The 17934-nt window shown below is 36.6% G+C and overlaps 2 protein-coding genes and 1 long non-coding RNA gene across 3 annotated transcripts; 2 read left to right on the forward strand and 1 right to left on the reverse strand.

Annotated features, from left to right (window-relative positions):
* Nucleotides 1–544: 544 nt before the first annotated feature.
* METK5 (S-adenosylmethionine synthetase 5) lies at nucleotides 545–3845 on the forward strand. The gene is made up of 2 exons (NM_001397862.1): nucleotides 545–610; nucleotides 2308–3845. Exon 2 carries the CDS (start codon nucleotides 2317–2319, stop codon nucleotides 3490–3492), a length of 1176 nt encoding a protein of 391 aa, NP_001384791.1. The 5' UTR covers nucleotides 545–610; nucleotides 2308–2316; the 3' UTR covers nucleotides 3493–3845.
* A 153-nt stretch (nucleotides 3846–3998) lies between these two features.
* On the reverse strand, nucleotides 3999–5973 carry LOC100241804 (major pollen allergen Ole e 10). Its single transcript, XM_019221242.2, has 4 exons — nucleotides 5773–5973; nucleotides 5104–5135; nucleotides 4370–4628; nucleotides 3999–4247 (listed from the first exon to the last, which is right to left on the reverse strand). Exons 1-4 carry the CDS (start codon nucleotides 5849–5851, stop codon nucleotides 4219–4221), a joined length of 399 nt encoding a protein of 132 aa, XP_019076787.1. The 5' UTR covers nucleotides 5852–5973; the 3' UTR covers nucleotides 3999–4218.
* A 3830-nt stretch (nucleotides 5974–9803) lies between these two features.
* LOC100264081 (uncharacterized) lies at nucleotides 9804–16785 on the forward strand. The gene is made up of 11 exons (XR_009466019.1): nucleotides 9804–9991; nucleotides 10259–10585; nucleotides 10709–10821; nucleotides 10907–11010; nucleotides 11111–11253; nucleotides 11358–11495; nucleotides 11698–12113; nucleotides 12302–12526; nucleotides 14146–14229; nucleotides 14364–14497; nucleotides 16414–16785. It is a non-coding gene; the product is annotated as an uncharacterized LOC100264081 (long non-coding RNA).
* The last annotated feature ends 1149 nt before the right edge of the window (nucleotides 16786–17934 follow it).

Genomic DNA, 17934 nt, shown 5'->3' on the forward strand with positions numbered 1-17934 from the left:
GTGTTGGATATTAAACCTAAAAGGGTAATGCGCAAAATCGATTACTTAATATGGGTTTAATTTCCAAATTAATTTTGACACTTTAAAAGCTAAAACGAAAACAATTTTGGGTAATTGTGCGTAAGTGGAGCCAAGATGACGTACCTCAGTCTCACAACTTCAAGCGAGCCAAGCCGACGCCATCAGCCATCAGCCATCAGCAATTAAGCCGATAACCGGCGAGAGTTGGTGAGTAACCGCCTATTGCCTGTAACATCTACTCCCGTAATAATTATTAAATTAAAATCACGAAGAAGTCATGCAATTACAAGACCCTAAAAGTAAAACACACACCCGAACAAAGCGGTGTCGTTTTCACTTACCAACCTTCACCAATCCCAGATTATGAATATCTGACATCCAACGGTAACAAACCCTCACGAAACTCATCACCAACCGTCGGATCAAGATTCCACGCAAAAACCCACAGAATCCCACTTCTCAGCCGGTACCCGGTCTCCAGATCCATTCATCTATAAATAGTGGTGCAAAGTCCTGAGTAGTTGAACTCTCCATCCGTCAACAGAGCAAAGCTTGAGATCTGCTCTCGCACTACTTCTCTTTATCTCAGGTATTCTTTCTCTCCGCATCATCTTCTTCTTCTTGTTTTGGAGTTCGTTTGTGTGGTGATGCTGCAGAAAACAATGTGTTTTTGTTTTCAAAAACGCTCTCGGAGTTGTTTTCTGTTGTGTGATCGACTAGATCTGGTTGTTGTCAGCATTTATTTGCTTCCTGTTTTGCGTTTCTGGAGTGATACTTCGTTTCTGAGTGAGTTTGATTGAAACAGTGGTAGATCTGGTTTATTTTCAGTAAGAGTTTTGAAATTTGGAGATCTGGAAGTTTGTGAGTTGTGATTTTGGATGTTTACACATTAATGCTGTTGAGTACCGTATAATAAATGAATTATCTTAATTTCTTGAAAGGATTGCGTAAAATGGGTTTCATAGAGTGCTTTTGCAGAACTTGTAAGCAAGGACACTGAGATTTTGAGCTGACTGCAATGTCTAAGCAATTGTTAAGTGAGTTTTTGAGATGTAGTATTTGTCTGATATCTCACACATTTTCGGAGTGTTTTTCTGTGTAAAGCTGTTAATGTTTCTCCTTGTCTGTTTCGTTCTTCAACTTGATTTTGACGCCTTAGTCTCTCAGATCTGATGGTATTTTGGAATGTTGTGTTGGCTAGTTTACGGTAATTTAGAGAAATCTCTGTTCTCACAGGATGGACTTATAGAATGAACCGTATTGGGAAACAAATGGTAGGACGTGGTATAATGCCTGTAGGGAAGTCTTTTGTAAACAAAGAATGATTGGTTTTTTGGATTGATCGTCAAGAGCATGGATGGTAATTTTTCGAAAAATCGGCCGATTTAATAGTCGTGTCTATTCACGAGGTTCCGGATGGTATGGCGTTGCCCTTCCAAAAGCTTATTTGGGGAATGCATTATTTTTCATAATCTTAATAGTGCTCCATCTCTATAGCTATTCTCTTCTCTTCGAAGGATTTCTTTTAGTAGTGTCCATTTCTATTTTGCTTATACTTTAAGGTCAGGAATTGTTCGACAATTAATTCAGGGGTGGATATGCTGTTGTACCCCAGTTGTGGAGATTTCAACTGCCAGTACGAGAAGTAGTATAATGGGTGTGTAGTGTATTACTAATTACTGAAAAACGAAAATGCAGAAGGCTTTGCTTGGATCTCAGAAAAGATGTGGGTAAGGGAAGTTACTGCTAAATAAATTTTATGAGAGGAATTCTTCTTTTACCTAATTTTCATCATTTTCCGAGCATTTTTCACATTCTTTTCATAATCCAAATGTAGCATAAGAAAATCTCGCAGAAGTCTCCTAAATTTTGCCAAAAGAATAATATGTTTTTGTAGTTACAATAAATTTACTTGTTTTTCTCCAAGCTGATGGAGTTGACACTATGGTTTGTAACACGTTTTACTGCGTTCCAGATTCCTTACAACTTTATGTCAAAACAGTAAAGAATCTGCCCTTTTTCCTCTTTAATTATTCTCCTGGGAGTAGACTTTTGTGGGTCTGATTCTCTCTCCTGGTGAACTCTGACCCTCCATAGTAGTGAAATGATTCGACATACCATGTGTCAGTTAACCAATCATGAAGAACATACATGTTTTTTTATTCTTTCTAGTATATTCTTATCAATAGGATTTGTTTATATTAACCTCAATAAAGCTTCTTGTCTAAGGAGTTATTGTTCATCAATTTATACTAAGGCATGCTGTTGTGCTTGTGGCCTGTGTAGCTTGAAAGAATGGAGACCTTCCTATTCACTTCTGAGTCTGTAAATGAGGGCCATCCCGACAAGTTGTGTGACCAGATCTCTGATGCAGTGCTTGATGCTTGCCTTGCTCAGGACCCTGACAGCAAGGTTGCCTGTGAAACATGCACCAAGACCAACATGGTTATGGTGTTTGGAGAGATTACCACCAAGGCCGATATAGACTATGAGAAGATTGTCCGTGACACATGCCGCACCATTGGATTTGTCTCTGATGATGTGGGTCTTGATGCTGATAACTGCAAAGTCCTGGTCAACATTGAGCAGCAGAGCCCTGATATTGCCCAGGGTGTTCACGGTCATCTTACCAAGCGCCCAGAGGAAATTGGTGCTGGTGACCAAGGCCACATGTTTGGTTATGCCACTGATGAGACCCCTGAACTTATGCCTCTGAGCCATGTTCTTGCTACCAAGCTTGGTGCCCGCCTCACTGAGGTTAGGAAGAATGGAACCTGTTCATGGCTGAGGCCCGATGGTAAGACTCAAGTCACTGTCGAGTACCACAATGAGAATGGTGCCATGGTTCCCCTCCGTGTGCACACTGTTCTCATCTCCACCCAGCATGATGAGACTGTCACCAATGATGAGATTGCTGCTGATCTCAAAGAGCACGTCATCAAGCCTGTCATTCCTGAGAAGTACCTTGATGAGAAGACCATCTTCCATCTCAACCCATCAGGCCGCTTTGTCATTGGTGGCCCTCACGGTGATGCTGGTCTCACTGGACGGAAAATCATCATTGACACTTACGGTGGCTGGGGAGCCCATGGTGGTGGTGCTTTCTCTGGCAAGGACCCTACCAAGGTGGACAGAAGTGGTGCCTACATTGTCAGGCAGGCTGCCAAGAGCATCGTAGCAAATGGGCTTGCTCGCAGATGCATTGTGCAGGTCTCTTATGCCATTGGTGTTCCTGAGCCCTTGTCTGTCTTTGTTGATTCCTATGGAACTGGAAAGATTCCTGACAAGGAGATCCTCAAAATTGTGAAGGAGAACTTCGACTTCAGGCCAGGAATGATTGCAATTAACCTTGACCTCAAGAGGGGTGGCAATGGCAGGTTTTTGAAGACGGCTGCCTATGGGCATTTTGGAAGGGATGACCCAGACTTCACCTGGGAGGTTGTGAAGCCCCTCAAGTGGGAGAAGGCCTAAGCTTTTAAAGATTGATCAAACCCTGCCGTGCAATGTACTAGACTTGTTGGGAACAGATGAATAAGGAATCGCTCATGAGTCTCAAAGGTTCTCAGCTGAAAAGATTATCTCATAAGGTGTCCTTTTCTATTTGATGTGTTTCTTCCCTTTTTTTTTTTCTTTAATTTCTTTCTTGTTCTTTTCTAAATTTCATTTTAATGGTATTTTGTTACCTTCAAATATGCCAAAAGAAATATGAGAATTTTCTCATAATTGATGGAATTGGATTGTACTAAGAAGTCTTTGATGAAGAAAATGTCAGCATGGCTGTGACACAATGTAGTAACATGGTGTTTCTTAGCAGTTTGAGTTCCTTACATCGTGTGTTTATGTAATGGGTGATTGTGGTAGATGGTGTCTCAAATCATATATTGTTGACCTGGATCTCCAGGAGGCATGGGTTGATATCTAAGGCTCATTCCCTCGATATGATGAGATGAAATATCTTTTTTTGTGAACACTCGAAATGAAGTGATAATGTTGCTTCCTTAATAATGCTTTTATCGGGTAGCCTTTTGGAGGGGATATCAAAGCAGAGTTGCTGTTGTTTTGTTTTCACAGCCTCTTCATGCTCCTTGAGCTTACAAGGAGCATTGTACAAGATACAAGCAGGCTATGTTAACAACTCTGATTTATTTAATTGGCATGTCAGCATGCATGTCTTCCCTTCGCCTGATTCCGGATCTCTCAAACTTGATAGATGCAGCTTCCAACCGCTGTCAAAAGACATGAAAAAGAATTTGAGATATGAACTCAAAATGACTATTAGGGTTTTTAGGAAGAGACAAAATCTAACAAAATTCCCCGTTGTAACACTGTTTGAGCATTAGACACTTACATGGATCAACAAGAACGATCATACCAGTGCCATTAAAATGGCAGTTCCAGGTGTGCTTTCCAGCAGCCTTGTAGTAGAGATTCATAGCCATTGAAGCATGTGAAACTGCATTATTTGGATTAAAGCATTTACCACCAGGTGCAATGGCAATGCAGTCAACTCCATTTTGCTTGCAGCTGTAATCAATGTTATCATAAAGCTTAAGATTATTGGTTGAAGGCTTGGCGATGCACCAAGATGGCTTATCTCCGTTTCGGACCTGCCAAAACATTTTACAGACTACAGAAAGGAAAACCATAACTGAAAAATAATTTCCTGTGACCATATGGTTAGATTTATGGACACTCAATACTTCTTTCTTAAGGTAGAAAATCATGGTCATTATCTCCTCTTTTCAAGGCTTGTTGATTCTTCAAAAACTACAGGGTTATAGTTACTCATTTAAAATGTAAGTGACAAAAGTTGATTGATGGCAGTCTCACATTCCTTCTTTATATGGATTGCTCTTGGGGAAGAGATATTACAAGGGAGCACTTGGGTTGCTTCAGTTCAGTGGCATCCACTTTTAGCTCATTTATTCTTTTTGCTTGGCATTTGGCATTAAAGCAGTTAAAAACAGAGATCAGCAATGCATCCAATATTACCCTAATGGCTATATTGCAACTTATCTTCCCACAAACCAATCTATCAGAAGGCCATACTAGTGGCAGGAATTGAAGTAACACTGAACTTACCAGCTTTCCTTCATCACCACGCGTCCTTGACCCTGCATTGTTAAAGAACCCAAATTTAGAATTGTGAAATTTTAGGGTTCACTGACTCAACCCTGACTCTGTTTATGTGGGTCATGATCCATACACATTAATGTGCAATTATTGAAACATGATCTTAATGTGAAGCCAATACTGTCCATAGACCAAAAAAGAGGAAGATTAGGTACTCTACCTAATGAGCTAGAATAATGAGATATCTTTGATAGTACAAAAATGAATCAAAACATAGTTGTGAATGACACTAGATGAGAAAGAGTGAAGAGAGCATCATTGGTGGACTGAGCCTAGAATCAATCATCCAACGGCTGCAAATTCACTAAAATTCCTCCTTTCTCTTGATCTAGTGCAGAGAAAATACAAAAGGTGAAGAACCCACCTCAGTGGGCCTAGTAAGAAGCAATGCAACGGAGATGAAGAACACACCCTCAAATAATGAACCTTGAAAAATATAATACTAAAATCTTACACAATGGTGATGGATCAAATACATGCCCATCTCTAGCATCCTGTTTGTAAATGTGGTGTGATTGAAAGCACAAGATGTGAAGTCCACCAAACAACCCTCAAAGAGAGAAAAGTTGAAGGCCAAACACAACGAGTTAAAATGCTTAAAGGTGAGCAAAAACTCACCTGCACAAACAGAAAAACACAGTATAAAAGTGAAGGCCAGCTGAGGAAGGAATGCCAAAGGCCCTTTTGCCATCTCCATTGTCACAACGCAGCTACAAGATTATAATACAAGTAAGACTATTAAAGACAGTATTAAGGAGACAAGAACAGTGGACGATGTATGTATATTGAAATGAGGGATGCCTTTGGAGATGGGTGGATTGTGAAAAGACAGTAACTTCCTTGTGAAAAAGGGGTTGCAAGAAAAGAGGTGAGGGTAAAATTGCACAAAATATAACAGTTGTTTGCCACTATGATTTACCAGGAAAAGGCCAAAAGATTGTCTGGGCAGTGATTTTCCGGAAAGAAATGCTAATTGGTTGGGTTTAAGGAATAGTTACAGAGACGGACAGCCATATAGAGAGAATAATAGGTCTGTTTCTGCAGCACACAGATTACTACAGTTTCTGCAACTTATCTGTGCACTGCATTAATGAGCTTAAGCAGTGTATGTTTGGATGGAAATGCAGATTTTACAGCTTTTTTCAATTACTCACTCAGTGGCTTAATGGGTTAGGTTGACTTGAAAATCCAATTCAAGCCCAGTTGTCTGTGTCAGAGAATTGGCCCAAATCCAAGTGGGGAGAGGAATTTCATATCCTTGTTGACCCACATTACCACAAAGCCATTGTGGATGCCCTCCTAAAGCTCCCTGCTAACAAGAACCCATGGCTCAAATCCTGCGAAAATGATCCTAAAGAACATCAAATGATTTTTCATAGCCAGAACATTGCCTTAACCATCTATCCCATGCTGATATTTGTATTTTGTTAATATTTTCAAGACTGCATTGGTATTTTTTGTACTTTTGTGTGACTTCCGTCTTTAGGGTAATATTTACTTTATCCCTGTGAATTTCTCATTTTAAATGTTTTTTATTTTAAAATTAAAATAAAATTATAAAGAACTGGCTATTTGAAATAATTATCTATAAAGTGTTTTTCTAAAAAGTACTACAAGTAATTTTTTAACTTTTAAATTTTGTCAGATATTTGAATTTTTTTAAAAGTGTTTTATACTAAAATTGTTTAAGCACTCCAAACAAAAACTAAGGCGCTGTGTAGGAAGTGTTTCGAAAAAACAGTTTTTGAAAATTGTTCTTTAATGTTTTATAGAACAAAATAAACGCTTCTAAATTCTGACGGAAGTAAGTAGAAGAGAGAAGCAAGCTGGGATTATTCCAGAAGCAGACATAGACACTTTTATGAAGGTAAAGAATTTTATCTTGTATCATGTTCACTAGGTAGTGGCAGCTTGGTCTATTTTCCTTTCAGCTATCTCTGATGAAAACCTGCACTAACAGGCAATTTCAATCAATGGTTTAAAAAGGAGCCTTCAAACAGACTACATCTTGAAGATGATTCTCTTTACCAAATGCAAGGATCAGTTATGATGTTACTACCGTCCTTGCATTAATTGATAACAATTTTTCCACCATATTTTTGTAAATCAGATACTTGGGCTGGATGTTTGCGCTGAAAGGATTGTGGGAGATGTCGATGAAAAGAGGAATTTCAGGTGGTCATGGACAGGCATAGCTAGTACTGAATTAGCCAGGACATTTCAGGTGGCTCCTTAATTCTGTCATTTTACAAATCCCAGGACATTTTCTTGATAGAAAAAAGTAGCAAATTATATGAGATCTGTGGTTTCTGAAACATATGGAGCTAGCTTTGAGATAAAGTTTCCAATGCATTTGACATTTTCTTTGTTATAATGATTCCTCAATGTTTTCATCTGCCAGGAGAAATGATAGTTGGTCCAACAAAAGCTCTCTTTATGGATGAAATATCTACAGGCTTAGACAGCTCTACCACCTTTCAGATTGTTACTTGTCTACAGAAACTAACACATATTACAGAATCTTCTATTTTGGTATCACTTCTTCAACCAGCACCAGAGACCTTTGATCTCTTTGGTGACATTATTTTGATGGCAGAAGGAAAGATTGCATACCATGGGCCTCGTGATAACGCACTGGAGTTCTTAGAACATTGTGGTTTTAGGTGCTCACCAAGAAAAGGCATTGCTGATTTCCTCCAAGAAGTACGTCCTTCCTATGTAATTTACTCAAACATGTTCAAAACAGTTGCTTTGAACTGATGCCATATCTATATTTATGAAGGTAGTTTCCAAAAAGGATCAAGCACAGTACTGGTACCCCAAAGATCAACCTTTTAGTTATGTTTCTGTTGACAAGTTTGAAAGTATATTCAAGGAATTGGATTTCATGTGGGAAGGAAACAAGCTGAGGAGCTCTCTCTCTCTTTCAATAAAGCTAGTCCTCAAGAAATGCTTTGTCATTCAGTATTTACTCCTTGAGAAAATGGGATCTATGTTGGAATTTTTATGCGTGGACTTACATAATCAATTTGATAATATTATAAATCAGTGTTAATTTATTTTTTGCATTGTAGTCCATAATGGGACTAGACACATGTTGTTTGATTTTTTATGGACTCACCCTAATTCACTTGACTGATCCATTAAGTCAAGTCGTTCAAATAAAGTGTGTAATATGTAATATATATATATATATAGAGAGAGAGAGAGAGAGAGAGAGAGAGAGAGATGTGTGTGCATTTTGGAGAGCTATCCTCTTTTCTTCTCTTTGGAGAGCACTCCCGACAAACACACACACACACTTCACTTTGAACTGAATTTTGGGAGGCAAGGGAAGAGCTCATTGATCCCTCATTCTCGAACCATCACGCACCCGGAAAGCAGCTTATTGGATATCAGAGGAGAAGAAATGGCTTCCCATGGCATGAACCAAGGTAACCGGATGAATTTTTGCTCTTAAATGCATGCTTAAATGTTACCATGTGATCCTATGCTATTTCAATTCTCTTCAAATGGTATCAGAGCAAGCATGGTTGACATTTGAGCTGCAATTTTGGGTTAATTTTTTATTTCTCGTTTTCTGGTTATGGAAGACATTTTTTGGGGTTTTTTTTTCGTTTGGTGTTAATTCTTGGTTTTCAAGCCCGATTGAGGTTGGAGACTTGTAGAGAATATTGTTTGGAGCAAAACCCATCAATTTTTGTGATTTTTGGAGCTCATTTGATGATATTTCAAAAATTAGGGCTTGTTTGGTTCTTGCTATTATGTGTTTTTTGTGCATTTTTTTGGGTTTGGATTGAAGGATTGATGTTTGAGGATGGAAATCTATGTATTTTTGTCGAAAAATGCACAAAATTTTGGGCGAATTTTTTTTTTTTTTTTTCTTCTCCAGAACCAGGCCGTGTTCAGTTGGAAGAGAATATGAACAGTACCATGCTGACGTCATCATGACGTCATTAAAAAAAAACAAAATTTTCCCATAGAACAGTACCATACTAAAATTTTTTTTATGATGTCAGCATGGTACTGTTCATCTTCTCTTAGTTCTAGAGAAGAAAAAAAAAATTCGCCCAAAATTTTGCGCATTTTTCGAAAAAAATACATAGATTTCTATCCTCAAACATCAATCCTTCAATCCAAACTCAAAAAAATGCACAAAAACGCATAATAGCAAGAACCAAACGAACCCTAATTTTCGAAATATCATCAAATGAGCTCCAAAAATCACAAAAATTGATGGGTTTTGCTCCAAACAATATTCTCTACAAGTCTCCAACCTCAATCGGGCTTAAAAACCAAGAATTAACACCAAACGAAAAAAAAAAACCCCAAAAAATGTCTTCCATAACCAGAAAACGAGAAATAAAAAATTAACCCAAAATTGCAGCTCAAATGTCAACCATGCTTGCTCTGATACCAATTGAAGAGAATTGAAATAGCATAGGATCACATGTTAACATTTAAGCATGCATTTAAGAGCAAAAATTCATCCGGTTACCTTGGTTCATGTCATGGGAAGCCATTTCTTCTCCTCTGATATCCAATAAGCTGCTTTCCAGGTGCATGATGGTCCGAGAATGAGGGATCAATGAGCTCTTCCCTTGCCTCCCAAAATTTAGTCCAAAGTGAAGTGTGTGTGTGTGTTTGCCGGGAGTGCTCTCCAAAGAGAAGAAAAGAGGATAGCTCTCCAAAATGTACACACACACTTCACTTTGGACTGAATTTTGGGAGGCAAGAGAAGAACTCATTGATCCCTCATTCTCAAACCATCACGCACCAGAAAGTAGCTTATTGGATATCAGAGGAGAAGAAATGGCTTCCCATGGCATGAACCAAGGTAACCGGATGAATTTTTGCTATTAAGTGCATGCTTAAATGTTAACATGTGATCCTATGCTATTTGAATTCTCTTCAATCTATTCAAAGCTTGCTTGGCTCGAGAATGGCTTCTTATGAAGCAGAACTCATTCATCCATGTATTCAAATCAGGGCAGGTGATGGATGGTTGAGACAACTAGTTCATGGATTGTGTTATTATCCTGATTGCGTAAGAAATCAATAAATGTTTTTACACACATGGATGTTTCTCTCTTGCCTCTTGCAGCTTGTAGTCATTGCTCTAGTGACAATGACAGTGTTTAAACGCACACAGATGACTGTTGATATGGTTCACTCAAATTACTACATGGGCTCACTGTTTTATTCTGCCATTAGACTTATGACCAACGGATTAGCAGAGCTGCCATTGACTGGTTCCAGACTTCCAATCCTTTACAAGCAAAGAGATCTATACTTCTATCCAGCATGGAGTTATACTGTTCCAGCTGCAATTCTAAAGATTCCATTTTCATTCCTAGATGCTGTTCTTTGGACAGCTCTCACCTATTATGCTATTAGTTACAGTCCTGAACCAGAAAGGTGACGTCTCCAGGTGAAACTATTGCAGTTACATGAAAGAAAATCGATTTTTTCCCTCTCTTAGTCCTACTGTTTATCTATGCTATCAGGTTTTTCCACCAACTCCTCATTCTTTTTCTTCTTCATCATGTATCAGTTTCGCAAGCCCATTTTATTGCTTCTGTTGTACGAGATCCATCTGCTGCAGTATCTTTCAATGTCTCTACTTTGCTAGTAATGTATCTATTTGGAGGTTTCATAATTTCGAACGTAAGGCCATTCCTCATTTCAATCAACACTTCCTAAAGATAAATAACTCCATTACTGCTCACCAGAAAAACTTTCTTCATTGCAGCCTCTTTACCTGCCTGGTTGGAGTGGGGATTTTGGATTTCTCCTCTAACATATACACAAATAGGTGCTTCACTAAATGAATTCCATGCTCCAAGGTGGGAAAAGGTGAATCCTAAACTGATTATTTTGTTGATTGAATGGTGGTACGAATTAAAAATATTCCTTTCCTTGCTGTCAGTGCCCAACAGTTGATTCTCCCTTGCAGGTTTCATCTTCAAATGCTACTATGGGGCAACAATTTCTAAGAAGCCATGGTCTAAATTTTAGTGACTACTTTTAATGGATACCAGCAGGGGTACTACTCGGGTTTTGGATAGTTTTCAACATCGGGTTTACATTTGCTCTTAGGTTTGTCACTCCCATTAACATTGGAAAAACTGAAAAACAAAATCAATTAAAAAATTGATTCTTAAAGTACTAACCTTATCTTTTGGGAAATCAAACCTGTTCAGCTCCAGGGAGGTCTCAGACTACCATTTCTCACCAAAGGGTATCTAAGCTGAAAGGAGAAGATTCAACGAATATGACTCATGGACAAGAATTGCCTCATGTTGGTACTTCCAATGATGTTTCAGAAAGAAAAAAGAAGGGTGAGAGCTAATCATATGCAGTATGGACTGTTGATACTTGATGCATACTATTTGCTTACATGAATAACAAGTAGCATAGACCATTGCATTGTCACCACAAAATGCATACAAAAACATAAAAAAATTAAAAAAAAACAAATTGGTCTTACGAATTTGAACTCTTTTTAGGTACTGAAATATTAGTACTGACTTAATCATACAGGGATCGTTTTACCGTTTGAGCCCATAGCAATATCCTTTGAGAATGTGCAAGACTATGTTGACACTCCAAAGGTAGCCTCATTATCCATTGAATCCGTATTTTCCTAGGCTGCTGGACAATTTTAAGTTGGTCGAATTTCTTCCATACATCTCCCAGAAACTGAGAGAGCAAGGTTTTGCACAAAAAAGACTACAGCTTCTTCAAGATATTTCTGGCTTTCTGGAAGAAAAACGAGTGGTATAATTGAAGGAGAGACTAGAATTGGAGGATATCCTAAGGTCCAAGAAACCTATGCCCGGATATCTGCTTACTGTGAGTAAACTGACATACATTCTCCACAGATTACAATAGAAGAATCAGTGACATACTCAGCTTGGTTACGGTTGCCATCAGAGATTGACAAAAATACAAAATCTGTAAGATGTCTCCAAACTTGATATAACTCCTGAAGCATAATTTTCAGGAGTTAAAACATGCATAATACTAGGGATAAGAAAAAAAAGTCCTATTGTCATGAAAAACTAACTGTTGCATTTTTATAATGTTTAGTAATGTATCTTAAATGTTCTAATTAACCCCCATATGTAACAAAAATTTGTAGCAGAATTCCTTCAAATGATTGAGCTTGATGAAATGAGCAGCGAAAAAGGCTAACCATAGCCGTGGAACTTAATTGTTTCCAATCCATCCATAATATTAATGGATGAGCCCACCTCAGGTCTGGATGCCAGAGCAGCTGCAATCGTCATGCGAGTAGTGAAGAATGTTGTTAATACAATGCGAACAGTCGTATACACCGAGCATCGACATATTTGAGACATTCAATGAGGTAAATAGAGCTTTTTTTTTTTCTAGCATACAGTGAAAGATTACAGAAGGCTAAAAACATTGGTGTTGTTCTTTGAATCTTCAGAAATGTTGCCTTGCCTAGCCATGCCCTGCATGATTAGAAAGTCATGATTGTGTTCAAACATGATAGGTTTCTTGCAACATGCTTGATTGTCAGGAAAATTTGTTAAATTTGAACAACTTATACCTTAATTAGATAAGTTTTTTGCAGTATCTCTAGCTGACTAGATTGACTTGAATTTTTCATCTTCCTTCTTTTTGAAAATTCTACATGTGTGCATATCACTAGGAAAGTTTGTATTAAGAACATCATAAACAGAAAATTAACAATTTGCTGCATCTCAATTATTCTTTTACTTACATCTTCTGTTATAAGGATGAAAATTTCGGTTTTTTTGGCCGAATTTTCTTGTTTTGGGGGTCGGCGAAACGAAAGAGGGGGGCGAAATGTCAACGGAAGAAATATCCATAAATTTCGCCAAAAATCGGAGAAATTTCGGTAAAAAGAGAAATATCGGCGATTTTTTAAAAAAATCGCCTCCTATTGGAAAATTTCGGAGAAATTTCCTTTTGTTTCGGTTTATTCCAACGATTTTTTGAAAAAATCGGCGCCTTGCACCTACTGTTGATCCAACGACTCCCAGCTTCCCCGCATTGATCTAAATTAGTACATTTTTTCCCATTAATTAGTACATTTGAACTAATTAGTACATTTTTAAAATCTTGAATGAATTAGTAGATTTTCATAAAATTGATTTAGTTTAGTTAATTTATTAACTTAATTAACAATATTAGTAGCTTCCCAATTTTTTTAATTTTTTTTTATATTTTCATTCGTAATTAATTAGTACATTTGAATTAATTAGTATATTTTTTAAATCTTGAATGAATTAGTAAATTTTCATAAAATTAATTTAGTTTAGTTAATTTATTAACTTAATTAACAATATTAGTAGCTTCCCAATTTTTTCAATTTTTTTTTACATTTTCATTTGTAATTAATTAGTACATTTGAATTAATTAGTACATTTTTTAAATCTTGAATGAATTCGTAGATTTTCATAGAATTAATTTAGTTTAGTTAATTTATTAACTTAATTAACAATATTAGTAGCTTCCCAATTTTTTCAATTTTTTTTTATATTTTCAATCATAATTAATTAGTACATTTGAATTAATTAGTACATTTTTTAAATCTTGAATGAATTAGTAGATTTTCATAGAACTAAAGGGTCATTGCAATGTAATATGTATAAATTATTGATATTTAATGAAATCAAATCTTTCATGAAGCTTCATAATGAGTGTACAATTACAAAATTCACATTTCTTATCAACTGATATAATATAATTATACTTAATATCATAAATTATATCATACATATATCAAATTCTTCAACAAAACAACTTTAAATTGTCTATTATATTTCTAATTGTATTGTTATGAGGTTTTTCTTACATTTCCATGAGTTTTGATCAAATTTTGGCATACTGAAATTTTTTTTCAAAATATCCGCCGATATATCCGTAAAATCAAGTTACCGATATATCCGTGATTACCGATATTTTCATCTTTGCTTCTGTGAATGCTTCATGCAGTTAATTTTGATGAAAAGAGGAGGAAGAATAATATATGCTGGAGAGTTGGGAAAGCATTCAAGCAAACTAATACAGTATTTTGAGGTAAGCTACAAGAGTAACAGCTATGTCTAGCTCCTCTTTCAATTTTCAATCTTATCTATAGCTTTTATCTTGATTAGAAAAACTGCAATAAAAGGATCCTCAATATTGAAAAAATAAACACTCTATATCGGCAGGAAATTCCTGGGGTGCCCAAATTCAATGCAAACCGGAACCCTGCAACATGGATGTTAGAGGTTACTGGTCCATCAGCAGAAGCTCAACTTGGTTCAGATTTTGCCTATCTCTACAACAAGTCTCATTTATGTTGGTAAGCTAAACATGACTCTGTTGAGATGCCATGTTCTTTGCATTGACTGATATCTGAAAAACTCACGTAGTTCTTCTAATATGTCACTCCACATTGTCAAACCAAGTGATGCATATTGTTTTCTGTGTGGGGAAAACAAAGAACTCGTTAGGAGACTGAGCCTTCCAACACCAGGTTCAAGAGAACTACATTTTTCTACTCAGTTTCCCCAAAATGGATGGGAGCAATTTAGAAACAGCACTTGTCCTACTGGAGAAATCCTAAATATAACTTAATCCGCTTTATATTCTTAATCTTCGCGTCTGTGTTGTTTGCAGCACTTCTCTGGCAGAAAGGACAGAAAATGTAAGCCCTTTTCAGATTCAAACTTTTTTATGACCAGTTACTCAGACTTCATAAATCAGTAAATCACACAGCATTAGGAAAAGAAGTCTGTTATATGAGTAACAGCCTATAGGACTGATTTACACCAGCTGCTGACCTGAAGCACAGTTACTTAATCTGGCTTAGAACACAAAACAAAGAAACAAATGCATCTCCTTAGAATCCTCCTATTATTATACAAAATATTCCAGTCATACTTCGAATGAGGAGACCTACCAAGCAGCAGAACATAAAAAATGCCTCTTTACCTTCTTTAAACATTACTTACATTTAAGCTATTCACCTAAAAGCTCCTTCAGCTCCTCAACTATAAATCATATATATTTACATAGTTTTTCAAGTAGAATCATAAAACTAGTCACATTTACACAATTCACCATTTGCCAATTCTAAACTTCTGACTTGATTGAAAGTCTATTCCCATTCCCATTCCTAATGATATATATATATATATGCAGACCAAATTGAAAACTTTTGTCTTCCATAGGTAACTAAAAAGGGTAAAAAGAAACCTCCCATGCAGTCTAAACTAGAGTAACACATTCTGGCTAGGCATTGCAAACCAGCAGATCAGTGTCCCAAGCAAGCATAGGGCATCCAATCTCGCATTGTACTCAATGATCTTACATAAAATAGGCATCCCCTGAGACAAGCAGCTATGATTCTTATATTCTCCTACATTTTCTCCAAAGAAAAACTTGGTTTAGCCCCATACAATTTTTAAACTCCTAATGTTAATGCTATTTGTTTTTTCAACCAATGTGCTGAAACAATGGTTGCTGTTCCGAAGAGATGGTGAACAGGAGTTATTCAACATAATAGGGCCAATTTTCATTCTCATTCAATTCTTAGGAATCCACAATTGCACAGCTATTCAGCCATTTATATTTACTGAACGCACTGTTTTATACTGAGAAAGGTTTGCTGGAATGTACTCTTCATGGGCATATTCGCTTGCTTAGGTTTGGCCCGATTCCTGGATCTTTTTTAAGCATTCCTCCGTTCAACTAAAACCCCAATTACCAAGCTATTAAAACAATGTGAATTTTCTTTATCTGATGTTGCAGGTCACTATTGAGATTCCATACATATTGCTTCAATCTCTTTTGTTTGTGACCATTACGTATCCAGCAATAAATTTCTACTGGTCAGCCTATAAAATGATTTGGTATTTCTACTCCATGTTCTGTACATTGCTCTACTTCAATTACTTTGGGATGCTGGCTGTTTCATTGAGCCCCACTTTTGAAGTGGCTTCTGTACTGACAAGCCTCTGTTTCACCCTGATGGATTTGTTCACAGGGTTCATCATACCCGGACCAGTAAGCCCACTCTATATCTTCTTGTTGGTATCTCCATTCGTTAGTCAGCCATTGCCTGTACACATTTTACCCAAATAAAATACGAGCCAAGAATTCTTAAAATTCATGCATTTCTGCAGACACAAGTCATAAGGAATTTTCACACACACAGAGAAAAGCCTATATGCTATCAATTCAGCTAAACCAACTGCATTTTATGTTTGCTTGCAGCAAATTCCAAAATGGAGGGTTTGGAGTTACTGGATTTGTCCAATGGTATGGTCCTTAAAAGCTCTGGTCACTTCACAATATGGAGATATAAAAAAGGAAATATCAGTATTTGGAGAACCCAAATCAATCAGTGCCTTCTTAAAAAGCTACTATGGGTATCACCATGAGAAGTTAGGTGTTGCAGCATTTGTTCTTTTTTCTCTTCCACTAGTCTTTGCATTAGCTTTTGCATTTTTTATTGCAAAACTCAACTTCCAGAGGAGGTAAACATGTTCATCACTCCTTTGTAAGCCATTTGTCTGAACTCTTAATTTTGACAAAGACTGTTTCAGACCTTCAGTTTCAAAATAGAAAATAAAAAATTGGATGATTTGTGCTTAATATCTAAGGGTACAACTTGGGCGGCTGACTCAGTCCAAACCGCAACTCAAGGTTTGAGTGGGCTTGGACAATCATTTTCAATAGTTGGATTAGGCTTAGGTTAGGTTTTTTCAACTTGAGCTCAATTTGGATAAGACTCAAGGTAAGATTGAGACAACCCGAACTCAATTTAATGTTCTTATAATATCTATGATGCATCTTATTCCAAATAATAATATTCATTTTCTTTTTTAAATATCAAATTATATTATATCATATGTTTTTCATTATTTTTAGAAAATACATAAATTTATATTTATTCTTTTGTTACTATCTTGAAATTTTGTCATATTTGTTATTTAAATTTTCATATAAATACATTAAAATAATATCATAGATAGATTTTGAATTATACAACCTGATCAACCTGAGTCTAATATGATTAACTCGAGTCTAACATGATCAACTTAAGTCTAACATGATCAACTCGAGTCTATCTTAAACAACCTAAACTCAACTTGAGCTTAAAAAAAGAATTTGGGTTGGACTTGGATTGAATACCTCGAATTAGAGTTTGGATAAGGTTGAGCTCAAGTTGGTTATTCTTAATTTGGGTTAAGCTTGGATTATTCATCAACCTAACCAATCGAAAGAGAAATATAGTCATATATATATATATATAAGAAAGAAACAAAGAAGCGGACATGTCAGACGGGGAATGCTTACTCAAATACAAGATTCAGATAAGCCCATGAAAGATTGTAATTGGTTGGGAAACTCATCGTTTTCTAATGGATGAACCCTCCTAATAGCTCAGCTTTAAAACAGAGGATGTATCAGGAGATCTGAAAGCTTGCATCACCTCCTCCTTACCCTGCTTATTTGTAATTGACAAATTGTAGTCAGGCCGTTTGACTTGGGTACTTCAAAATGATTATATTTTCTTCCTAAAATAATTCACTATAAATTAAAGCATTTAAATTTTCATTAAAACATTATCTACCAAACATACTCATCAGTGATTCCCCAAGCACCATCAAAAGTACTTTATTGATCATGTTAAAAAATGATTGCTAGGAAGAAACACCTATCAAATGTACCTATGAAGGGTGATCTGCCCCCTTTTCAATCACCATTATAGAACTTACAATTAAGACATGC

Source organism: Vitis vinifera, chromosome 7 (genome assembly GCF_030704535.1).
Source record: "Vitis vinifera cultivar Pinot Noir 40024 chromosome 7, ASM3070453v1".
NCBI classification, from domain to species: Eukaryota; Viridiplantae; Streptophyta; class Magnoliopsida; order Vitales; family Vitaceae; genus Vitis; species Vitis vinifera.

Coding starts and splice junctions, on each gene's coding strand:
- LOC100241804 (XM_019221242.2), bottom strand. CDS start 5,851: ATGGAGATGGCAAAAGGGCCTTTGGCATTCCTTCCTCAGCTGGCCTTC. Junction 4,629..5,103: donor GTGGTGATGAAGGAAAGCTG/GTAAGTTCAGTG, acceptor ATGTTTTGGCAG/GTCCGAAACGGAGATAAGCC. Junction 4,248..4,369: donor GATCGTTCTTGTTGATCCAT/GTAAGTGTCTAA, acceptor GTCTTTTGACAG/CGGTTGGAAGCTGCATCTAT.
- METK5 (NM_001397862.1), top strand. CDS start 2,317: ATGGAGACCTTCCTATTCACTTCTGAGTCTGTAAATGAGGGCCATCCC.